The 25,940-nt window shown below is 48.9% G+C and overlaps 1 protein-coding gene across 1 annotated transcript; it reads left to right on the top strand.

Annotated features, from left to right (window-relative positions):
- The first annotated feature begins 3,420 nt into the window (after positions 1-3,420).
- LOC118094875 (paired box protein Pax-6-like) lies at positions 3,421-24,747 on the top strand. Its single transcript, XM_035135607.2, has 7 exons — positions 3,421-3,535; positions 15,418-15,576; positions 18,761-18,843; positions 18,941-19,118; positions 19,272-19,369; positions 20,989-21,127; positions 24,662-24,747. The coding sequence occupies exons 1-7, from the start codon at positions 3,421-3,423 to the stop codon at positions 24,745-24,747; spliced, it is 858 nt and encodes a 285-aa protein (XP_034991498.1).
- Positions 24,748-25,940: the final 1,193 nt, after the last annotated feature.

The following is a 25,940-nucleotide window of genomic DNA, read 5'->3' as shown; positions in this document are numbered from 1 at the left end:
ACTTATTTATTCTTATTATATTTTTATTAGATTAATCCCACTCAATGGACCAAAATGTGGTCTAAACCCCCCCTTTAAATCCATATCAACAAAAAGGAAAGAACTCACTCTGAAGCTCACCTACAGGTGGTACCTAACACCAAGAAAACTAGCGCTAATACGCCCAGGAACCTCACAAAAATGCTGGAGAGGGTGCACCTTAACAGGCACATATTTCCACATGTGGTGAGAGTGCCCCAAAATTCAACTACAGTGGTGCCTCGCTAGACGAATTTAATTCGTTCCACAGGTCTATTCTTATAACGAAAAATTTGTCTAGCGAATCCCATAGGAATGCATTGAATTTTTTTGATTATTATTATTTTTTTGCCCATAGGAACGCATTAATTGAATTTCAATGCATTCCTATGGGAAACCGTGATTTGCTAGACGAATTTTTCGTAAAACGAATTTGTCTAGCGAGGCAACCTCCACTAGAAAAATCCTTTCTTTAAGCGAAAATTTTGTCTTACGGGGCGTTTGTTAAGCGAGGCACCACTGTATTCTGGACAACAACCATACAGGAAATAAGTAAAATAACCAAGCAAACATTAGAAATGACCCCAGAATTGGCCTTACTAAACATTTTGCAAGACAATAATGTCCAAGTACACTACAAAGAACTCATAACCCATTTACTCTCTGCAATCAGAAGCACCATAACCAGACACTGGAAAAACCTGTCAGGAGTAAGCATGGACCAATGGTACCAAATAGTATGGGAAACAGCCCTACTAGAAAAATTAACCAATAAGCTGAAACTGACACAGGGACAAATAGAAGAAGACAACTTCACCCTAGTATGGTTCCCCTTTATCATATACACAGCCCAACAGGACAACAGCATACAAATCAATATGGCTAACCTGATCCAAAACACCCACCTACCACACTCACACACGAAACAAAAACCACTACAGCCAACCACAAATGAACAACCATACCCTAGGCCAGGCATCCCCAAACTTTGGGCCTCCAGATGTTTTGGACTACAATTCCCATCTTCCCTAACCACTGGTGCTGTTAGCTAGGGATCATGGGAGTTGTAGGCCAAAACATCAGGAGGGCCGCAGTTTGGGGATGCCTGCCCTAGGACGAGCCCAACCTCTCTCACCACCAAAGGAACACAAGGCAACAACAGAGAACCTGCACAAGTGACGCTGACCCCCCCCAACGTATATTAAGTTAAATAGAAACACCGTCACCTGACCCCCCATCTCCCCATCTACTTCTATCCCCCTCTTTCTTCCCAATGTCTCAACAAATGAAACTGATTTGTAAACATGTTATGAGAGACATTGCATATATTTCATTGCATATATATATATATATATATATATATATATATATATATATATATACAGTATATAAGATTTCTTAGTTTACAAAAAATGTGTGCCTCGTCTCTTTTTCCAAGTTGCGTTTTCTACAGATCAGTTTCATTTGTTGTGAGACGTCAGTGTTACAGTGTTCGGTTAGGAAGAAAATAGGGGGAAAGGGGGGAATGGTAAGTGGGGTGGGGTCAGGTGGCAATGCTTCTATTCTTCTACTTAGTGTATGTGTGGGGTTTTGTGTCAGCGTCACTTGTGTGGGTTCTCTTACTATTGGCTTGTTGTATTTCCTTGGTGGTGAGAGAGGTTGTGGGGTGCCCTGGGGTGTGGTTGGTTGTCTTTGGTTGGCTGTGCTGAGGTAGGTGTGTGTGTGTGTGTGTGTGTGTGTGTTTGGATCAGGTTAGCCAGATTGATTCGTATGCTGTCGGGAGATTATTGTTGTTGTCTTGTTGGACTATGGATAAAGGGGAACCATACCGGGACGAAGGCATCTTCTTCTATTTGTCCCCATGTCAGTTTCTGTTTATTGGTTATTTTTTTCTAATAAGGCTGCTTCCCATACTATTTGGTACCATTGGTCCATGCTTACTCCTGACAGGTCTTTCCAGTGTCTGGTTATGGTGCTTCTGGTTGCAGAGAGTAAGTGGGTTATGAGTTCTTTGTAGTGTACTTGGGCATTATTGTCTTGGGAAATGTTTAGTAGTTGGGTTATGAGCTCTTTTTGTGATGTGAGTGGGCATTATTTTCTTGGAAAATGCCTTCCTGGCCGTTGGACCAACTCTTGGTCTCATCTGCTTGATCCACCGAAGCCTGGTACAAAATGCTGTGTGTTAAAGGTGCCGAACATGGTCGCATATACACCATACATTTAAAGCACGTAGCTTCCCCCAAAGAAAACCGGGAACTATAGTTCACCACCACAGACCTACAGTTCCTTTTTTAAAAAAATTAATGATCTTTATTGGTTTTACAAATTTTACACATTTTGCCACCATATTACATAATACATACCTTTTTTCTTTTAACCTTAATACTGTACTTTATACTTCCCTTCCTCCTCCTTCTGGTTTCTCTATATTTTCTTTATCTTTACGCATTCGTCCTGTTTCAATTCTAGGTATACTTAATACTATAAAGTAATACTATTCAAAATTTCGTTAGTGTACATCCTTCAATTATTGTAATATATTTGTTCAATGTTTTAAAGTCCAAACCGAATGATTTTTAATAAACCTTATGAAGTCTATTTCAGTCCCGTGGGTGTCTTTATTTGTGTATAGTTCTTTTCTATGTATGTTTTAAATTTCATCCAATCTCTTTGGAATGTTTCGTCGCCCTTTTCTCGGATTTTCCCCCAGTCAATTTTGCAATTTCTGCGTACTCATGGAGTTCACAGACCTACAGTTCCAGGCACACTCAACAAACTACAGTTCCCAGGATTATGACGTGCTTTATATATATGGTGGTGCTGTGGTTAAACCACTGAGCCTAGGGCTTGCTGATCAGAAGGTCGGCGGTTCGAATCCCTGTGACGGGGTGAGCTCCCGTTGCTTGGTCCCAGCTCCTGCCAACCTAGCAGTTCGAAAGCACGTCAAAATGCAAGTAGATAAATAGGAACCGCTACAGCGGGAAGGTAAACGGCGTTTCCATGTGCTGCTCTGGTTTGCCAGAAGCGACTTTGTCATTCTGGCCACATGACCTGGAAGCTATACGCCGGCTCCCTCGGCCAATAATGCGAGATGAGCGCGCAACCCCAGAGTCGGTCACGACTGGACCTAATGGTCAGGGGTCCCTTTACCTTTACCTTTATATATATGGTGCATATGCAGACTTATTGGGTGAATTCCTGCATTCCAGGCCCTGTAACCGCATCCACCTCTTATCTTTCTATTCAGCACCTGTGGACTAATGGTTTCTCTCTCACTCTTGTCTTTCAGGTTTATCCGGGGCAGGGCGTGTGCCCTGCAGCTCGTGTCCCTCCAGGTGGGGGGCATCCACCCAGCAGCCCCACTTCCCTTCTCCCTACCCCTCTGGCCTTCAGCTCCATTCCATGGGGGTGGATGGCATGTATGAGAAGAGCAGGATGCTGAACATACAGAACAGCACGTGGGGCAGCCGCCAAGAGTGGTACCAAGACAGTTTGGTGACAGGACCACCCAACCCAGGTATGAAGGGGTGGGGGATGAATTCGATTCAGTTCGCGTTTACTTGCTTCATTTGCAGTTTCTAAAATGATACATCATCATCATCATCATTTATTGCAGTGTTTCCCAACCAGTGTGCCTCCAGATGTTTTGGGACTACAACTCCCATTATTCCTGACCACTGGTCTTGCTAGCTAGGGATGATGGGAGTTGTAGTCCCAAAACATCTGGAGGCACACTGGTTGGGAAACACTGATTTATTGAATTTATATACCGCCCTATACCCAGGGGTCTCAGGGTGGTTCATAGAATAAAATCAAGGTTAAAAAACCACAAATTACATAATAAAAACAAAAACAACCCAATAGCTCCCCCCCCCCCAAAAAACCCACATTTTAGAAGGGCATAGGTTGTAAAATCGGATCAACCAAAGGCCTGGTTAAAAAGGAATGTTTTTGCTTGGCCTAAAGGTGTATAATAAAGGTGCACATGAAGGAGGGCCTCAGAAGATGATCTCAGGGTCTGGGTAGGTTCATATGGAAAGAGGCAGTCCTTGAGGCATTGGGGTCCTGAGCCGTTTAAGGCTTTATAGGTCAAAACCAGCACTTTGAATTGGGCCAGGAAACTAATCGGTAGCCAGCGCAGTCAGACCAGGATCAGTGTAATATGCTCAAACCTTCTCGCTCCGGTGAGCAACCTGGCCGCTGAATTCTGCACTAGCTGATGTTTCCGAACCGTCTTCAGAGGCAGCCCTACGTATAACACATTGCAGCAATCTAACCTTGAGGTTACCAGAGCATAGACAACAGTAGTTAGGCTATCCCTGTCCAGATAGGAGTGTAGCTGGGCCTACATGAACAGAAACGAGGCCAGCACTTTTTTTACCCTAAAAAAGTGCCAGTACTCATCAGCAAGCAGGCAGAGGGGCCAGCCTGTGTGGAAGGGGCATGGCCTGAGGCCAAGGCTGGGCGGTGAGGGCGGATTAGCTGCTTGATGCTCCCTCGTCCACCCACCCACCTACCAGGGTGCTACCACACTGGGGAATAGGCCTCCCCCAACCAGGAAGGAGGCAACAGGGCTCCAGGAGCCTGTCAAAGCATTGTTTCTCCTTCTCTAAGGTCAGCAAATGCTTCCCGGGCTTGGAGAAGGAGGGGTGATGCTCTGACGGGCCCAAGAGCCCTCCTGACTCCCCGCCAAGTCCTGCGTACTCTTGCATACTGCCAGGAAAGAAGCCCATCCTTTGATCTTCACAGTTCTCTGAGCTTTGCAGTTCTCCAGCCATGCAATGTGTACGCAAGTGCATATACTAGGGTAAAATGTGCATTTAAAAAATACCAAGGGGGTGTGTGTCATTGGGGAAATTGCTTTGTGATGATGATGATGATAATAATTTATTTCTTATACCCTGCCCATCTGACTGGGTTACCCCAACCACTCTAGGCATTATAAAAACTAGGCATTATAAAAACAATAAACCACACATCAAAATATGTGTATATTATGCAGAATTGCATTAACATGTATGTTTGGAGAAATTAGTGCTAAATTTTCTTGGTGTGTGTGTGTGTGTGTGTGTGTGTGTGTGTAAACTGAATTTAAGGTTGGGAAAATGAGAAACTGAGATTGACAGATTAGCCTGCCTCTTTCTGTCTGTATAGATCTAGGTATTGACGTTTATTTATGTGGCTGCTCTTCCAAGGACCTCAAGGTGGTGCAAATGGTTCTTCCCTCCTACCGGTAATTTTATCCTCACAACAACCTTTGAAGGGAGGCTAGGCTGGGAGAGAGTGAGTAAGGTTACTTACTGAGCTTCACAAACACACACAAAGATTGCCATTTCCTGCAGTCTGGAGAGTATGAGCTAAGCTTCCCGAGGGGCTAGATCAGGCGTGGAGAATCTGTGACCCTCCAGATCTTGCTGGACTACAACTCCCATCACCCTTGATTATTGACCAGGTTTGCTGGATTTGATGGGAGTTGGAGCCCAAGAACTTCAGGAGGGGGCACAGGAGAGTTCCCCATCTCTGGGCTAGCTAAATGTCAGTGTGCTTACATCTACGCCATACTTTTAAAGCATATCCCCGCTCCCCAAGAATCCTGAGAACTGTAGTTTACCCCCCAGGGAGCTACAGGTCCCAGGATTATTATTTGGGGGGGGCATGTGGTTTATATGTAAGCGATAAGAAAAGCAGGTTTGGGAGAGGGGGATGTAGAGTGGAGAAGTGGCATGGTGTTCATGCTTGTGTTCTCTTTTTTTAATTAAAGTCCTGTCAAACTCTCTGGCTGCAGGCAAGTTAACTGCATCACCATTCTCTCAATGGGGGAGACCGACTTCCTGTTTAAATCTCCTCCCGTGGCCAATTCTTTTCAATTGAAAATTTTTCTTAAATTTTCTTTAAAAAAATATCCACTGCTCTTCCACTGCCGGCACGGAGCTTCGCTCTGTGAGAGGGTAGTGGTACACTCAAAAATGGCGCCCGCAACTCTGACTATGCTCTCTCTCAGGGCTCTTAAAAAGAGCTTGCCGGGGAGCAGAGCAGTCACTTTGGGGCACAGCCGAGTTCTCACGCCCCCAGAAAGCTCAATCTGGGGTTCTTCTGGGGGGCGTGTTGCTCTTGCGGCTCCCCCCCTCCCTCACAGCACCAGGAACCTCTGAGCTCGAGGATTCCTCGCCGATCAGTGCTGGCGGTAGACCGGAAGTCTCATGCTTGTGTTCTCATCCCTTTCTCCAATTTAAGCTGTGTCTCCCTTGTGGCTTTCACTCCTTTCACGTTCCCAATGCTTTCTTCCAGGTTTTTGTATCAACAACAAGTAGCTAGTCCCCCAGAGAAACTCGAGAAAGCAGGCAAGGGAAGAGGGAATGTCCCAGGACTGCTCCCAACCAATCAGGGCTGCTTGTTCTACATCTAGGGCCAGTGTCAACAGCTGGTACCCTGACCCAGTGCCCTCTATGTGCTGACACCTGCCCAGGGCCAACAGGTGCTTAGGTGTAGCCACCATTTAAATGCCCCCGCAATGTAACATCACTCCCAAGACTTTGTGGGATGCGTTTACAGTGGCTGAAGCCAACTGCCCAGTCCTGCTCAGAGAATTGTTGCTGCTTCTGGAACTGCCTGCATATTGTGTCAAATATCAGTGCTGGGTTGGTTTGAGACAGAAGTTCAGATCAATTTACTTTTTAATACAAAACTACTGAATTCGCTGGAAGAAAACACAAACCAAAAACACAGCTATTGCCCGAAACTTGCATTTCTCTTAATTTTGCGACGCAGTTTTCCCATCAAGTGATGTGCACAAAAATATGCATGTTGGGGGGGGGGAAACTGTGTTAAAAATGCACTTAAGTGAGAACAACACACAAAACATGTGTGGGGTTAGGGGGAGATTGCTTGGGGAAATCTGCACTCTCTACGTTTTTGTGAGGACTTGCAAAAGAAATTGCAAGCTGATGCAAAAATGTGGAGAGCTGAACTGAAGATGGGGAAAAGTAGAAGCTAAAGCTAACAGATTCACCCATCCCTAGATGTGGATATACTCTTGACAACAACAAGCAAGCTCTGGGTTTCCCTCAAAGTCCTTACCTAAGGAAGTGATGCCCTTTTACCTGGCAACATTTTGGGTTTTCAGTCTGAAACCTTGGAGAGCCATTGTCAAACAGTGTAGACGGTGCTGAGCTAAGTGGACCCAGTGCTCTGCCTCTGTATACGGGCAGCTTCCCATGCCCCTATCTCAAGGGATCACCAGCTTGCCTCCATGCATTGGATGCAATGTGGCATGCTCACGCAGAGTCCATAGAAGGCATGCTCTGCAATCCCATAATTCAGTTAGCAGTGTTTCTCAACCTTTTTTGGGCCACGGCACACTATGTTCTATGAAAAAAATCACGCGGCACACCAACTCTGTGCCGCCCTATATTTAGTTTAGTTTGTCTATAGCCCCTGCTTTTTGCCCAAACGGGCCCCATCCACCACCCAGCTGAAGTCCCCAAGCTGCTTGAAACCCACAAACTTTACAATCCGTCCCTAGTCCAACATTTACTCGCAGGTAAACCTCGCGCTCAGTTCGGTGGGCCTCAGTCCCCGCTGCCCAAGCAAGCATCGGCATTCAACCTGGCGACGCAAAGCTAGGCATTTCTACTCGGAAGGAAGCGCCGCTGAGTTTTAGTGGGGCTTGCTACCTGGCTAGTGGCTGCAACCGGATTGCAGTTTAAATCGGATTTGCGTGTGCAAGCCAGTTCCGCGGAGGCCATTGGGACGTTTCTTCTCAAATAATTGGGATTCGGCACATCTTAGGACACATTTACACGGGAGGAAGAAAATCCCAAGGGAAGCTGGCGCGGCCTCAGCCTGTAATTTGCTGCGACGTGCGGCGAAGAGAAGGGCGATTTGCATTGTCACGTGCCTGGCGGCCGCCAATAAGCAACACTGACCCGCCGGAAAGGAAGCCGGCCGGGTCACGACGCGGGCGCTCGCCCGCGCCGTGACCCGGCCGGCTTCCTTTCCGGCGGGTCAGCGACGTGACAATGCAAATCGCCCTTCTCGTCGCGGCACACCAGCCAGCGTCTCGCGGCACACTAGTGTGCCGCGGAACAGCGGTTGAGAAACGCTGAGTTATGGGGTCCACTACCGTCATAAGCTGCGGCAATAGCCATTGGTTCCAGTGACCACAGTGGGAAGTAGTAGTAACGCTTCTGAATATTAGTCAGTGGAAGCCGCAGGAGGGGAGAGTGCTGTTGTGTTCAGGTTTCCCACCGGTGGACCACTGTGATAACATAGATGATGGACCAAACGAGCCATTGGCCTGGTCCAGCAGGCTCTTATTATGTTCTTGAACTGGGATTGGGTTGATGTATGGAGGTTAGGCCTCTACAGTGGCTTTATGGAGCAGTATGCCTCTGTAGTTGCTGGGGAAGTGGGATGAAGGGTTAGCACCTTCACATCTCCATCGTGGGCTTCTCAGTGGCATCTGTTTGGCCACTTGGGAAGCAGGATGTTTGACTGCACAGACCTTTGGCCTGAGCCAGCGGGACTTTCCCTATACAGTGGTACCTCGGTTTATGAACACAATTGGTTCCGGAAGTCTGTTCATAAACTGAAGCATTCATAAACTGAAGCGAACTTTCCCATTGAAAATAATGGAAAGTGAATTAATCCGTTCCAGATGGGTCCGCGGAGTAAGCGTTCATAAACTGAAGCAAACTTTCCCATTGAAAGTAATGGAAAGTGGATTAATCCGTTCCAGACGGGTCCGCGGAGTACTTAAACTGAAGCGTTCATAAACTGAAGCATGGGTGTAATTGGTTCCGGAAGTCTGTTCATAATCTGAAGCGTTCATAAACAGAAGCAAACTTTCCCATTGAAAGTAATGGAAAATGAATTAATCTGTTCCAGATGGGTCCGCGGCGTTCATAAACCGAAAATTCATAAACCGAGGTGTTCATAAACCGAGGTTCCACTGTATTCTTATACCACAGACTTCAAATTATATTACCTGTTGAATCCAATTGGAATAATATGGGATAACTATCCGCTTGTCCTACCCATAAGTAGACAAATATTCTCATTCACATCTCACATACACATCCCAGAAGTGGAGAACTAGGCTCCTCCAACTTATTATGGTAATAGAATCTTCCTTTTCATAGTTGTTGTTTTTTTAAATTAAACAGTATGTTACTAGTCCTCATCACTCTAGAGATCTGTTTGGAAAGTGGCTAGAGGGACACTGCACCCCCTCAGTGAATCACCATCCCACTTGAGCATTTGCCCCTTGGTGGTGCTGTTGGGTGCCAGCAATTTTTGACAGCAGCAGACTGTTCCTTTTCCACACACCCTGACGTGGGATCAAATGTACTTAGTAGTGCTAAGTTGTGAGGCATTCATTCATTGGGGTGGATGAACATCCCCAATGTTTGGATTTTGGTTTGGGGGGGGGAGAGGTAGGGGGGTCCTTAATGAAATCCTCAGCCCCAACCTCCTGCTCCTCTTGCTTTTTGCTAACCCATGAGGTCCTCTGCAGCCTTCTAAAACTATGAGAACTGCCATCGCATAACATAAAGGGGGCTGGACTGGATCCCATACCACTTGAGCATCGAACAATCCTGCCTAGAGCCTCAGTTCCCGCACCAGCTTTGTGTGCCACCCAGCCTAGTATCTAGATGAGATATACTGCTCTTTCCTCCCCCTCCTTTCCCAGGCCACAGAGTTTCAGGAGGTCCATCCTGTTTATTGGGAGAGTTTATCTATCCAAGGGCGTACCCACCACGGGGCAAGTTAGGGCAGCTGCCCTACTCTAGAAGCAGGGCTGGTGGGCAGAGGCGGAGCACAGCACGGCGGAGCGCGAGTTCGCCATTCCCGCCGCGCCGCACCCTCCCTCCAGCTCCCCAGCGCGCCCTCAGGCAAGGCCAAGCACGGCGGGGAACCAGGGAGCGCGGCGCGGTGGGCGGGAACGCCGAACTCGCGCTCCCCTGGGCTGGGCTCCGCCTCCGCCCACCAGCCCTGTTTCTAGGGAGGGGCACAGCCCGGCGGAGCGCGAGTTCGGCGTTCCCGCCGCCGCGCTGCGCCCTCCCTCCAGCTCCCCGTCGCGCCCTCTGGCAAGGCCAAGCATGGCGGGGAACCAGAGAGCGCGGCGCGGCGGGCGGGAACGCCGAACTCGCGCTCCGCTGGGCTGGGCTCCGCCTCCGCCCACCAGCCCTGCTTCTAGGGAGGGGCACAGCCCGGCGGAGCGCGAGTTCGCCGTTCCCGCCCACTTTGTGGCCCCTCCCCTTCCGTGCCTTGGCCCCTCCCCTTGCCCCCCCCTAGTTTTGATCCTGGGTACGCCCATGTATCTATCATATGTAGATGGAAGAGGAAGTGCCCCAGATTGACCCCTGTGGGGAGTGATTGGTAACATCTGGAGAGGCTTTGAGTGGTTTCCTATTATTATTATTATCATCATCATCATCATCATCATCAAACTTATTAGTCGCTTTTTTATTTTAGAAAAAGTAACTCAAAGCAACTGATGCGCATACATGCATATGTAACAGATAATTTTAAGACAGCGTAAAATTAATCAGAGTATAACTTTGCTGCTGCTGCTTCAGCAGATAATTGCTGCTGAACTTCTAAATCACCTCCACCAAGTTTATTCCTGTGGCTTATTGCTCTCTAATAATGAAACAACTCATAGATTGTGATAATCCCTGACAACTGCTGCTGTCCTTCACGTGGTAGAGTCACGTGTCACAGATTATTTCCTTCCAGCAGCTAAACCAAACATTGCTGGGTGCAGACCTGATAAGATGCCTTGTTAGTGACCTAGCCTTCTGCGCCCACCAAGACTTCCAGGAAGCAAATGTATAGCTTTTCATCTATTGTCTGAAAAAACATGTCCAAATTATTTGGTAACCAAATAGCCTGGGATTTCATAGATTGTAGAATTGGAAGGGACCATGAGGGACATCTAGTCCAACCCCCTGCAATGCAGGAATCTTTTGCCCAAGGTGGGGCTCGAACTCATGACCCTGAGATTAAGAGCCTCATGCTCTACTGACTGAGCTAACTCTAAATATCTGTACAATCTCTGCGGCCCATTTTGTGTCCCTGTCCAGCTGGCGCTTATAGGGTCTACCCTGGTTATGTTACTTCTGGTCCCCTTGATGCACTAGATCCAGGGCCGTCTTAAGCATATCTGGCACCCTGGCGCCGTGGTGCGAAGATCCCTCCGGCGCCCCTCCGCCTCCCTCGCAGTCCAGCGTCCTGGCGTCCTGCACCACCCAACCTTGCCGTAGGGCCGGCCCTGACTAGATCACCCACCCGGTCTGGACGAATCTCTCCGGTTTTGGTTTCTCTCTTTCAACCTGCTTCCAACCTTTCCATTCATTTTACCCTGTTTCTGCATCGGTTTGCAAACTTTATTTTTCAAAAACGTCGACGTGGAAATTCATGTGCATTTTTCAACCTTTCTCTGAACAGATGCACCTTCTTGAGCAAGTTCCCCAAACACATTTTTATCAGTTCTCCCCGTCCCAAAAAAATACACCCACTGTTATGCACACTTTCTTCAATATTTGCCTCTTTTTTGGGGGGTGCACATTCTTTGGGGTTTGAAGAACTGCGTTCAAAAATGCAGAAAAGCGCAGATTTTGAAGGACAGCTGTGCTTGGGTTCGCAGTGCAACTTGGATAGGGACGCATCTGAACACATTTCTGCCCTGTCCCTAACAACTCACACCACTTCCATCCTGAGGTTCCGGGTTCTGTTATCGTGTGGTACCCATCTACAAAGACAGGCTGTGCTACTGCTGTTTTTCTCTCTGTGTGTGTTTTTCTCTCTGTGTGTTCGTCCATCTGTGCTGTTTTTAGATCCTATGCACGGCCTCCCCTCTTCTGACTTCCCTTCACTCCTCAACCACTCGCCCCCCCTCCGCCCCCCACATCAACCACCACCACTGCCCCTCCCTCCCGCCTCATTTCCCCTCCGGGCTTATACAAGTGTGTTTCCTCCTTCTGCATTCTGCAAAGATCTCTCAGCAAAAAGAGAGAGAGAGAAAGCAGAGCTGATGGGGATGTGGGGACGGAGCTGGGGCGAGTCGTTGGGGGGGTGCGTTGGGGGCTGGGGCGGAAAGTGGAGCAGCGGGGAAGGGGGGAAGGGGTGCTGACAACACGATGTCTGGGCCCGGGCCAAGCAGAGACACTCTTCACCGAGGGGGCCTTTTGGATCTCATTGCTTCGGGGGCTGCAAAGGACTCGGGGAAGGGGGGGCGAGGGAGCAGGCAGTGTCGCCTCGCATTAGGGCACTGCGGCTGATGCCGTGGCTCTGCGTCGCCTGCGGAGATCTGAGTGCCTGGCTTCGCGGCGGCAGAGGAAAGGTCACCATTCAGACCACAGCTCCCCTGGGATAGAAAGGTTAAACCCTCGTGGGCTCCCTGAACCCGCCCACCGTCCCCCTCTCCTGGAGACCCCGGTCCCCAAACCCGTGGTCAAACAGTGTCCCTCCAGTCCAGTCCCTTGCACTGCGCCAGCCACAAAGAAGTGCCCCCCCCTCCGCCCAACTCAGGAAACACAAGAAAGGAAAGACGCTTTGCTGAATGAGAACTTATCGTTTGCAGAGGCCTGAACTCTTAAGCCTCATCAGCGCTCTCTCCCTGTTCCTGCCTCCATTTGTTGGCTTTCCTCTCCCCAACTCTTAGCCCCATATGTCTTGGGGTCACAGTGGAGGAAAACTCTGGCTATTTCTCTCTCTTCTCCACACACACACACACACTCACAAACAGCCCCCCCCCCAATGCTGCAACCGAGTGTGCCAGCATCAGTTCTGCACCTTGAGTGTGCAGCGATGGATTAACGAATTCTTAACACTGACTAATTAATCATTCATTAACTCTTTATAAACTATTAACGAACAGTTGTCACTGCGAACAAGCACCATACCAGTTAGCCCTGGGGGGGGAAGAGACAGGATGAGAGGGGAGCGGGTGTGTAGGGTGTGTGGAAAGCAAGGCTTAGAGGTTGATAGAAGAGGCACCAACTTCTCTGGAGGTTTGAGGGGGCCGGACGCGATGTCGTGGCATGAGGCCCTCTGAACATTGAGCGGGCCGTGTCCCTCAAAAAAAAAGATTAGGGGACCCCAAAGTGCAACGGCCCCCAGGAGCCAGTGCTTTTGGTCGGTAGGATGAAGGTATATGGCAGGCATCCCCAAACTGCGGCCCTCCAGATGTTTTGGCCTACAACTCCCATGATCCCTAGCTAACAGGACCAGTGGTCAGGGATGATGGGAATTGTAGTCCAAAACATCTGGAGGGCCGAAGTTTGGGGATGCCTGGTATATGGGGGGGGGGTGCAGGCCTGAGATGGAAGGTGGGTGTTTCGGGGTGGAGGAATTTAGGGGTGTAATCCCCATGTGGCCTGGCTCTAGGTGTGAGGGTACCCTGGGCAAGGTGCCCTCTGGTGGACTCGCTTGGTCAGCAAGGCTTTGGCAGAATTAACGGTAGGTGAGGAGGGGAATACGTTTATATATTTTTAATTAATTTAATTTATATGCCACCCTTCACCCGAAGATCACAGAGCTGTTTATAGTATTAAAACACATAATAACCAAAGTAACTGAGTGGATCCAGCCGCCGTTTTAATGTCTTATAGTGCCCCAAAGAAATGGTATGCTGGAGCATCATGGGAAATCAAAATGGAGCGCCTATTGGGGCAACTGCCCAACTGTGCTACCGTAGTTTTTGCAGAGGCGATCAGGGGTTTCCAATTCCTTAGGTTCTAAAATCCGGCCCTAAAATCTTCCCTTCCGAAGTTGGAATAAAAATTATGCAGGTTCGATTCTGGTCTGACCTTGGCGCATCTGCCTAATGTCATTTGGATAGGCTATTTCCCCACCTAACGCGGGAAATTAGTTTTCATTGGGGAGGGTGGGTGGGAACTGGGGGGGCGGGGAAGTAAGGTGTTTGTGGGATGTGATGGGGACACACACAGCACACAGTTTAACTCTGGGATTGGCTCCTGTGAAATGCCTGTGACAGCCTGAATGGCTTTAAAAGAGGATTGGACAAATTCATGACTGTCTGGGGTTTCAGACAGGCTTCTCTTAGGCCTAACTGAAGATGTGGGGGATTGAACCTGGGGTCATCTGTATGCAAATGAGACGTTGTGCCAATTAACTGTAGCCCTTCCTCAGAAGTCCTGGGTTCAAATTTGCAGTGGGTCACTGATGTGCTGAGAGAACTGGTACGGTTTAGTAGTTTGAGTGTCTGGCTAGGGCTGTAGATCCTTGGCTTCAAATCAGTGCACAGCTATGAATCTCACTGGGTGACCTTGGGCCAGTGACAGTCTCTCAGCCTAGCCTCCCTCACAGGGTTGTTGTGAGGATAACATAGGGGGAGGGGGGATCATGCGCGCTACTGACTTGAGCACCTTAAAGAAGGGGTGAGGTATACACCTTTAGACGCCGGGTGAAAATATTCTTTTTCAACCAGGCCTTTGGCAAAAAATGTCCTTTTAAATGTGCTTGAGGAGGGGAATTACTGGTTTGCTTTTGTTCTTATTTTTAGTATGTATTTTATAAATATATACGGTGGTACCTCGGTTCTCGAACGTAATCTGTTCCGGAAGACCGTTCGAGTCCCGAAACGTTTGAAAACCGAGGCACAAAGGGCTGTCTGTAGATTCAATTGAGGAAATGGAAGAACACACAGCGGAAGCCTTTCGACTTCCGAGGCGCATTTGAAAACGGAAGCATTTACTTCTGGGTTTTTGGCATTAGGGTTCCAAAACGTTTGTCAAGGGAAACATTCAAGAACCAAGGTACCACACTGTATATTGTAATTTTATGTTGTGAACTGGCCTGAGATCTATGGATGAAGGATGGTATGATGATGATGATGATGATGATGATGATGATGATGATGATGATGATGATGATGGTGATGATGATGAAACAACAACAACACAACAACAACAACAACAACAACAACAACAACAACAAAAGAATGATATAATAATAATAATAATAATAATAATAATAATAATAATAATAATAATACAGCTGACCAGGACTTGAACCTGGATCTCCCCAGTCCTAGCCTACCATACTACTACCATATATTCCGGCATATACGACGACTGGGTGTATAAGACGACCCACAACATTTTCAGTTAAAATATAGAGTTTGGGATATACTCGCCATATAAGAAATACGACCCGGCATATAAGATGACCCCCGAATTTTGAGAAGATTTTCCTGGGTTAAAAAGTAGCCTTATATGCAGGAATATACAGTAGTTCATTCTCAATAACAATTACAACCGCCTTGCACATTTAACATGCAATAGGAATTATGATTAATAAATGAATATGATGTAAGGGTGTGTGTGTGTGCCTTCCTTTCTTCATATCTTTGTTCTGCAATCCCACCACCAGATAGTTGCCAGCAGCTGGAGAGTGGCCTGGACCCTGAGCACCCGCAAGGTGCAAGCACCCAAGACCTAGATGAGTCCCAAATCCGTTTGCAGCTGAAGCGCAAATTGCAAAGGAACCGGACGTCTTTCACCCAGGAGCAGATAGAGGCGCTGGAGAAAGGTGAGGAAGGGACGAAGGTGGCTGACAACAGGTGAGGTTGCCAGCTGACTAGAATTTCATCTTTCTGGTTAGCAGCCCGAACTGGAGCATTTTGAGCGAGGGAAAGAAAAAACGGTGTCCACTGTTTGCCCATACGTAGGCACATCATGCATGTGCATTAATTGTGGTGCAACCGAGAGAACTTTTCTTAAAGGTAAACCATGCAGACTCATCCACCCCACATTGAACACATGGCAATTGCCTCTGATAAATGGTGTGCAGAGGTGGGTAGCACCGCTTTCTATCTGCACATATGTGCCGTCGCCACCTCACAATTCACAGCTAATTATAGTCCAACCCCCCTGCAATGCAGGAATATGCAGCTGTCCTGTACGGGGATCGAACCTGCAACCTTGGCATTGCCAGCCCCCCCCAACTGAGTTATCCAGAGAGCCATCCAGCCGGTTAGGCTTGGAGTCCAAGACTTGAGTCCTCCGCTTACCTTCACCCTGAGGTGCCTCTCAGCTGAGGGGCTGCCATCCTTATCAGGCAGGTTATGGCTAGAAATCTTCTTATTCCATCCATACTTGATTTGCTACTTGGATAGCCTGCACAGTGTACGTGTGAATTAGGAAGGGTGCTAACGATCCATGAAAAAGATTGTGTGTATGTGTGTGTGTGTGTGTGTTTTATTGATGTGGGAGACACCATGACCCGCGCTAGCCTTCCATGGGTATAGCCTCTCAAGTCTTCCCAAGTTTCAGTTCCCAGTTCCCTGCAGATGGGGGGGGGGTCACCATGATGCCAAACAGGATGACTCCTGTAGTCTCTTCTTTCTGTTACCTATGCTGACTTTTTAGATGGCAGGACCAAGGTCTCGTTGATGCATCGGGTGGCGCTGTGGGTCGAACCACAGAGCCTAGGGCTTGCTGCTTAGAAGGTCGGTGGTTCGAATCCCCGCAACGGAGTGAGCTCCCGTTGCTCGGTCGCAGCTCCTGCCAACCTAGCAGTCTGAAAGCACACCAGAGTGCAAGTAGATAAATAGGTACCGCTCCAGCGGGAAGGTAAACGGTGTTTCTGTGTGCTGCTCTGGTTCGCCAGAAGCGGCTTAGTCATGATGGCCACATGACCCGGAAGCTGTACGCCGGCTCCCTCGGCCAGTAAAGTGAGATGAGCGCTGCAACCCCAGAGTTGTCTGCGACTGGACCTAATGGTCAGGAGTCCCTTTACCCTTTACCTTTTTAAAATGTCTCATTCAAACAGGAGTTGCAGATAAGGCACCAAGGCTGCCACGAGTGCAGCTTTTAAAACTCCCCTGGCGCTGTGGGTGGCAGCAGAAGAAATTTTTGTGGGAAGACACAGTTATACTCAGTACGGATCACACTAAGTCGCACACAGTGGATATCCTTAAACTTCCGAACAACTGGACGGTGTGATTTAGATTGATATTTTGTTTTCCAAAAAAACAGGCTCCTCTCGCAAGAAACGGTAACTCTGCGTATGTTCAGAGGCACTTTGCTGACAATGTAATAATTTTTTTAATCAGTTGTCGACAGTCTTGTTATTTCAAGATGGGAGCTAAGAGGAGAAGATGTGTGTGGCCATCTGGTGGGCCAGAGTGGTGCTGCAGCCTTAAGGCACAGTTTGCTTCCTTGACCTTGCATTGCAAGCCTTTTAAACACTTTTAAGCACTTTTAAACAATAAGCTGTTCTGCAGGGATAGGGGACCATTTTCACCCTGAAGGCTGCATTCTCTTCTGGCCAACCTGAGCATGGTGGGCAGGGCCAGTGGGCAGAGCTATGGATGTGAATTTTGTACCGTAGGCTAGTTTCCACACATTCCCCGCTCTCTTATTCTCCATCTGGGCGAACAACAGGCAGGAGCAGAGTCCAAGGACACATTCAAGCCAGGCATAAACACTCAAGGAAGGTGGGGGGGGGGGGCTGAGGAGAGATGGGGGGGGCTGTGGAGGGGTGTGGTCAAGGGCTGGACAGATTGGTCTAGACGAGAGAGTTGTCTCTGCCGGCCAGGCGCTCCTGTATTAGAAGCGGAGAATCTGCAGCCCATGCTGCCTGCTTCTGGTAAAAAGGTAAAGGTAAAGGGACCCCTGACCATTAGGTCCAGTCATGACCGACTCTGGGGTTGCGCGCTCATCTCGCATTATTGGCCGAGAGAGCCGGCGTATAGCTTCTAGGTCATGTGGCCAGCATGACAAAGCCGCTTCTGGCAAACCAGAGCAGCACATGGAAAAGCCATTTACCTTCCCGCTGTAGCGGTTCCTATTTATCTACTTGCATTTTGATGTGCTTTCGAACTGGAGGTTGGCAGGAGCTGGGACCGAGCAACGGGAGCTCACCCCATCACAGGGATTCGAACCGCCGACCTTCTGATCAGCAAGCCCTAGGCTCAGTGGTATAACCAAAGTGCCACCTGCTTCTGGTAGTAGGTGCTAATCTTTCTGTGTAACAAAGTTCCAGGAAGCCAGAAAAGAAGACAAGGAGGAAGAAGAGGCTGTGGGAGTGGGGAGTCAGTGGCTACCCCCTGCTTCTAATCAAAGATGCCTTGCCTGCTTCAGCAGCTGTAGATTTCTATGGCACAGGGAATGTTGCTTCTGCCAGAGCTTCTGGACCAGAGTCCTTGGAGTCAGAGAAGTGATGCTGCCAGCAAAGTGGGTTCCTCCTGAACTGGTCCAAGCAGGCCTAACGCCATGGGCAATTCCTCAAAGTCCAAGGTCTCATCCCCTTAAGAGGGGAAGGAAGATCCTGTGGGCATGGCAGTACATGACACAGTGGATGGCATCTACAGGGTTGCTCCCGCAGAAGATTGAGAGCATCTCTGCGGAAGTGAACAGCAGGTGTGAGCTACCTGGAGAATGCAATACCCCTGTGCTCCACTAGTGGGCAGGATGGAGATGGTTCTACGCTGCCACCCTTCCAATACATACCCTACTTGTTGTGTTCAGCTAAGAAATAGCCACGAGCCCGTGATACAGCTTTGCAGATTGATTCAAATATACTTTTGTTGGCGTGATAAGGAATTTGAGCACTGACAAAGTAATGTGGCAGTCCTATGTCCCTTAAGACATGCTATAATAGGGTGTAAGAACATGGGAGTAGGTTCTACTTCACCAGGGGCTATAAATGATGGGGAAACAGGGGACATGTCTCCAAAACTCTGACTCCCTCGCCCTCCCATCTTCCTCAGAATTTGAGCGCACTCACTACCCCGACGTCTTTGCCCGTGAACGCCTGGCAGCAAAGATTGACCTCCCGGAGGCCCGGATCCAGGTATGGCAAGGGGATCCACTCGGCTGTGGGACAGGCCAACTTACGCTTCCTTCTCATTCCCCATTGATTCCATTCCACTGTTCTCCCCCCTTTCCAGGTGTGGTTCTCCAACCGCCGAGCTAAGTGGCGCCGGGAGGAGAAGCTGAGGAACCAGAGGCGCCAGGCGGGGGGCACCGGGGGCCACCTGAGCATAAACAGCAGTTTTGGCTCTGCGGGCAGCACTGTCTACCAGTCCCTCCCCCAGCCGACGGGGTCAGGTGAGAGCTGTGGACCCGGCTGGCTCGTTCCCATTCCCCCATTCCTTCTTGGCAAACCCATCCCTGTCTGTCTCAGGGAGGCCCCGTTTAACATGGCACTGTAGCGCCCTGGCCCCCAGTAAGAAGGGCTATCCGCCATTGACAACCACATGACTTTTCTCTCTGTTACAGGCACCATGTTGGGCCGTACGGAAAGCGCCCTCAGCAACAACTATGGCGCCCTTCCGCCCTTGCCCACCTTCTCTATGGCCAACAGCCTCCCTATCCAGGTAAGCTTCTCAGAACCCCTTCTCAGACTGAAGGCCACATTCCCTTCTGGGCAAGCTTCCGAGGGCCACATGCCGGGGTGGGTGGGGCCAAAGGCAAAAAGTAGGTGGGGCAACAGATGAGAATCTATCCTATTGTGAAAGAAGCTATAGTTCAGAGGTTCCCAAACTTATTTGGCCCATCCCACCCCCCTGGAAATCTACCTTCTTTAAACAAACAAACAAACAAACAAACAAACAAACAAACAAACAGAAAGATGCAGTGACAAATGTGCATTCTTTTATGTATCTGTATTCCTACCTACGACCTGCGACATAGCAAAGGAAGATATTCTAAACGAGACACCTTGAAGCTGCAGCCTCCCTGCCACTGGACAAATAGGCAGGCAAGCTGCAATCCACTCCCTAGGCCTGGGTGAAGCCGAACAGGGTTCACACAAGCCCAGGAAAGCCCCTCGCCTCCAGCACGACTGTAAGATCCAAGGGAGGCATTTTTTGCCATCCCACAACGGCGCCTGACCTGGTGGTTAAGCATCATTACACAACAGATGAAAAATGTACGAACAGTTTTTCATAATTTCTTCTTCTTCTCTCCTTTCTTAATGCTTCCACTGCCCCCTTATTTTTATCCAATGCCACGCAATTGCACCTGAGGCTACTACTGCCCCCCTGGATCATTCCAGTGCCGCCGCCACCCTCCCAGGGCAGTATCGCCCACTTAGGGAAACACCGGGCTACTTTATTTATTTATTTATTTATTATTGAATTTATATACTGCCCTATACCCGGGGGTCTAAGGGAGGTTCACAGAATAAAATCAAGATATAAAACCACAAAATACCTAATAAAAATAAAAACCACAACCCAATAGCCCCCCCCCAAAAAAAAACATTTTAACAGGGCATAGGATGTAAATCAGATCAACCAAAGGCCTGGTTAAAATGGAATGTTTTTGCCTGGTGTATAATGAAGGTGCCAGGCAAACTTCCCTGGGGAGAGCATTCCACAGACGTGGAGCCACTGCAGAGAGGGCCCTGTTTTCATGTTGCCACCCTCCGGACCTTTCCAGGACGAGGCACACTAAGGAGGGCCACGGAAGATGATCTCAGGGTCTGAGTAGGTTCATATGGAAAGAGGCGGTCCTTGAGGCATTGCGGTCCTGAGCCTTTTAAGGCTTTATAGGTCAAAACCAGCACTTTGAATTGGGGCCAGAAACTGATTGGTGGCCAGTGCAGTCAGACCAGGATCAGTGTAATATGCTCAAGCTGTCTTGCTCTGGTGAGCAACCTGGCCACTGAATTCTGCACCAGCTGAAGTTTCCGAACCGTCTTCAGAGGTTTTCCATCCAGCTGAGGAAGAGACATTATCAGAGTTCAAGATTGCATGTCCTAGTCAGGCAAAGACACCTGGGATGTGAAGCAGGACCAGCGAGGGAGTGTGGCCTGGGGAGAGGAGGTGTGGCCTGGGGAGAGGGGCATGGCCTGAGGTGCCAGACCCTGGAGCTGAGGACACCTGCCTTAAAGGCACATGCTCAGGGCCAGGCAGACAGGAGGGCTGATTGAGATCCTTTGGTGCCGCTAACCTCCTTTCCTCTGTCTCATCTTGTTTGCCCCCAACAGCAGGCCGTGCCTCCCGTGGCTAGCCAGACGTCGTCTTACTCCTGCATGCTCCCTGGCGGCTCGTCGGTGCGAAGCTACGATTCATACACGCCCTCCCAGCTCTCCTCTCATAACCTGAGCTCCAGCAACGGGGCCTCTACTGGTAACAGAAGGGCAGGGGGAATGGCTGGTGTGGAGCGAGGGAAGGGATGGGAGTCTGGCACACCAGGGACCCGGGATAAAGCAGGGTTTGCAGAAACTGGTGGGGCAGAGGAGATGGGGCACTGGTCACCCACAGTTGCTTAACAGCCATGGGAAGTAAAAAACAAACAAACAAAAAACCCTCTAAAATGAATATAGACCCATGTAGGAAGGAGCACAAGGAATGCTGGAATCCTTCCTGGGTAGTGATTATATTGTGAAATGCACAATGTGGCTTCTAGTATGCATTTTTTAGAAACCCCACCTTCTGCATAAAGCGTAAATAAAACAAGTTTCCAGTCCTCGCGATGTTGGAGCGCTAGTTAAAAATGTGTGTTGTCAGCTTCTGCTAAAACAAACACAGTGTGTTTTTCACTTGTCAGGGCTGGTGTGCACACACGCCTAGCATAATTTCAGCTACCGCGCTCTGACATAGACTCTTCCTTTATTGAGACCACAAGCCAATAGTCAGCCCCAGGAAGGAAAATATACTAAACATGAAATTTCGAATTCTGCAAAAGGCTCTCCAAAGCCAGGCAGCTGGGTGAAAGCTGGAAGTGACTTTTTTCTTTCTTTCAAATGGTCAGACATAATCCATTCCAGTTTTCGGTTTTGGGGTGTGGCTGTCCAGCCCTGTCCTACTGCACAGGAGCATAATAAATTATACTCATTCAGACCATGATTGGTTCACCTAACTCAGTATGTAGCCAATACATTCACTGGCAGCAGTTCTCAACTTCAGAATAGAAGTGCACCAGTGCTTTTGCTCTCTGCCATTTGAGCTCTGTGGGCATCAACCTTGATCTTGCCATTCCTTGTGGGTGAAGGAGCTTTGCCAGCGAGTGGGCATCCCCTTCCACTCTGGCTCTAGCTTTGTCCCTGCAGTTTCCCTTTGCTCCGGCAAATGCTGAAGCACAGAGCAGCTCTGTGCATGCCTGGCTGCTTGCACAGCTGCAAATAAGCCCTGGAATGGGAGCTTCTCATGCATCAGAAGCAGGCTGTAGTGCCTGGAAGCTTATGCCACAAGACTCTATTTTCTGCCTCCCATGCAAGCACAATATATTATTTGCAGAAGTGTACTCAATACGCAGTGGGACACGGGTGGCGCTGTGGGTTAAACCACAGAGCCTAGGGCTTCCCGATCAGAAGGTCGGCAGTTCGAATCCCCACAATGGAGTGAGCTCCCGCTGCTTGGTCCCTGCTCCTGCCAACCTAGCAGTTTGAAAGCATGAAATGTAAGTACAGTGGTACTTCGGTTTATGAACACAATTGGTTCCGGAAGTCTGTTCATAAACTGAAACGTTCATAAACTGAAGCTAAACTTTCCCATTGAAAGTAATGGAAAGTGAATTAATCCGTTCCAGATGGGTCTGCGGCGTTCGTAAACCGAAAATTCGTAAACCGAGGTGTTCATAAACCGAGGTTCCACTGTAGATAAATAGGGAAGGTAAATGGTGTTTCCGTGTGCTGCTCTGGTTCGCCAGAAGCGGCTTAGTCATGCTGGCCACATGACCCAGAAGCTGTACGCTGGCTCCCTCGGCCAGTAAAGTGAGATGAACACCGCAACCCCAGAGTTGTCTGCGACTGGACCTAATGGTCAGGGGTCCCTTTACCTTACTCAGTACGCAGGTCGTATCTTCCCAGTCTTTCTTGCCCAATAGTCTGCAGGCAAGATAGGATAAGTTTTTATTTTAATATAAGAAGGATAGGGAAATCTCGATCAAACCTGAGTGACACAGAGAGGACAGACAAAAGAATTGGGGTAATGTAACATAACCTGCATACGCACTGTACATTGAAAGCACATGGCACCCTGCGGATAATTCTGGGAACTATAGGTTTTTTTTGGTAAAGGTAAAATTTATATACTTGCACTTTGACGTGCTTTCGAACTGCTAGGTGGGCAGGAGCTGGGACCGAGCAATGGGAACTCAGCCCGTTGTGGGGATTCGAACTGCTGAACTTCTGATTGGCAAGCCCTAGGCTCTGTGGTTTAACCCACAATGCCACCCGCGTCCCTAGTTTTTTGGGGTAGGTGCTAGTAATTGCAGTGTTGTGAAGGCTAAGCTACACTTCCCTGGATTTTTTGTGGGGAAGCTATGAGCTTTAAAGGCATGGTGAGCTACGACTGTCAAAAAGCAAGAACTGCAATATTGAATACCTTTATTCTAACCTTAGAGTCACCCATGTTTAGAAGCACCCGTGTCCCCCAGAACCCTTCCTCAGGCTTGTTAATAAGCAAAGTGTGGACTTTTATATTTTTTAAAGTTCTTGCTTTTCCTTCCAACAGCTGCTGATCTGTCTTGAGACACCCCCCCTTTTTTCCCACAGGCCAGGGTGTAAACAATTAACAGCTGTATTCTTGTGCACATTTACCTGAAAGCAAGTTCCACTGAGCACAGTGGGACTCTGCAAATCAGGTGTACACAATAAGCTTTGGGGGGGGGGGAAGAAAGCAAGCTAAGGTATTCAGGAGTCAGATAAGCAGAACCTAGACTGTGCAGCAGAAAACCCTCTTCTGCCTAGTGAAGCCATGTCTGTCTATAACCTCTGGATTCTCAGAGCAAGAGGCAGTATTGTGGAAGTATTGAGCTGTTGGGAGGGGACATTTCACCTCCTTCCTGGCTGTCTTGATTTAGACAGCAGCGGATAGTATACGGACCTGCCCTTCCTTTCACAAATTGCCGTTAACAAGGCAGTTGTTGAAACCAAAGGGCTTTGGAGCAGGTCGCAACGTATCTTTCAGGGCCTCAAAAACCTGTGCAAGGGACTTGCCCTTCCTTAACCTTTGTCAGAATATTAATTCTTGCGTTGCCTTCCCTGCAGTCAGGGTAGTTCACTAGGGCAAAAACTTGGATTGCTCCTCAAATCCTAAACGCTTTGACTGGAATAGGCCACTGACCCAAACATCTTTAGTTTTTCAGTTTGGCACAGTTGATTCATGAAGGGTGGTACCTAACGTATTCACTTTGTCCATGCAAGGATGGATGGATGCTTGGGCAAATCCCAAATTTGCTGCAGAGGGTTGGGGGGGGGAGCCTTTGGAACAGATTTTAGGGGGCATGCAGCAGGGAGCAGAGTAGGCAGACTCCATACCCTCCAACATGCTGAGTCTCAAAACCGGGACACAAGGCTTCCTGGCCGTGCTCCCGCGGGAGTCATGTGACCTGTGGGAGATCCTGGGAGACCAAAAGAAGCACTTTTTTCTTGGCATGTGAGATTGAAAAAAATGCACTTGGGGGTGCAAAATCTTGGCACCCCAAATGGTTGCCACACTCTTGTGTGGGAAAAAAAAAAGCAATGTCCCGGGACCTTGTGGGGTATGAGAATTTGGTTGTGCGACTGCTTTGCACCAATGAAACAAGCTACTTAGTGCTGCAACGCAATCTTTATACATTTATCTGCTGAACTGAGAAGACTGGGCTTTGCAGCTTATAACGTTTGGGGGTATTCACTCGATCTCCTGACTATTTTCCTCTTCTCTCTCTCTCTCTAGGGTTAATCTCTCCAGGAGTGTCTGTTCCCGTCCAAGTCCCTGGTGGGGACCCTGACCTTGCTCAGTATTGGCCAAGGTTACAGTGAGGAAAGAAGTGGAACCGGCTGGGGGGGGCGGGGGGGTTAGAAATGGATGGCGGAAGGAAAGGGGGAGATGAATCGGCTGCTTACACGCCACACAGTTAAAGTGCATGGCTTCCCCCAGAGAATCTTGGGAAGTGTAGTTCATCCCTGCCGGAGCTACAGTTCGCTGCGCCCTTAACAAACTATGATTCCCAGGATTCTTTGGGGGACATAGTGTGCTTTAAACGTACAGTGTGTACAGAAGGAACTTTCCTTCCGCAGTGGAATGGCAATATCTGGCGGAAGGAGCATTAGAGAGGGCCTTCCTCAACTTTGTGTATCTATGTTAGGCAACCACGTCTGTGTGTTTGGTGCCGGGCCTCCTCTTTCCCTCAGTGTGCGCATCCATGCGTGCGCCATCGGGGGAGTGGGGACCCGTCCTTTGGTCATCCTGTCTCTTTCTTCCCAATCCACATTCCGTCTTGCGACTTTCTCCTTCCCTCTCTTCCCTCTCCACCTCCCACCTTGCCCTTTAGATGGCACTAAGAGCTAGGGGCGGGGTGGGGGGGAGGGATGACTGCCGGAAATATGGCAGGAAGAGAGAGGAAACATTGGGAATTCAGCACAAAGGATTCGGGGCAGACAGGGGAGAGAACCGATGACCCTTTGGGGAGCTGGAGGAAAGCTTGAACCTTGAAAAGGGCGGACAAACCTTGAAATCTAAAGCAAACATCGGGGCAAGTGCCGGGAGAAGAAATGTGGCAAGGGCCGCATTGGAATCCTGTGAAAATAATTGTCAAATTGAGTACCAGCAAAGGAAATTACACACTAGTCCCCTTTCAAGCTGTTGCAAGGGAGGGGGGTGGGCAGAAGAAAACTGCTACCATTTGGAAGAATCACCACCATCATCTTATTATTGATATGCCATCCATCTGAATGGGTTTCCCCAGCCACTCTGGGCAACTTCTGACAAAATATTGCTAGTCTCACAGCAACGTCAGTTCTAGACCTCCAAATCCATTTGTGTCTCCTTGGCTGCTCTGCCAACCGAAGATAAAACGGCTCCTTACAGCTCTTCTGCATCTCGCTCTCGCTCTCTCGGTTGGACAGGACTTGCCAAGGGACAGTCTCCACCCACGGCGGCTAGAAAGAGCACAGGGAGCAGCTTAACCGCTCAGCAATGCCCATGATCGCCAACAGACTTTGTGGTCACCGTG

Source organism: Zootoca vivipara, chromosome 13 (assembly GCF_963506605.1).
Source record: "Zootoca vivipara chromosome 13, rZooViv1.1, whole genome shotgun sequence".
Classification (NCBI taxonomy): Eukaryota; Metazoa; Chordata; class Lepidosauria; order Squamata; family Lacertidae; genus Zootoca; species Zootoca vivipara.
The sequence above is the reverse complement of the archived record's forward strand: the minus strand, read 5'-3'. Positions and strand labels throughout refer to the sequence as shown.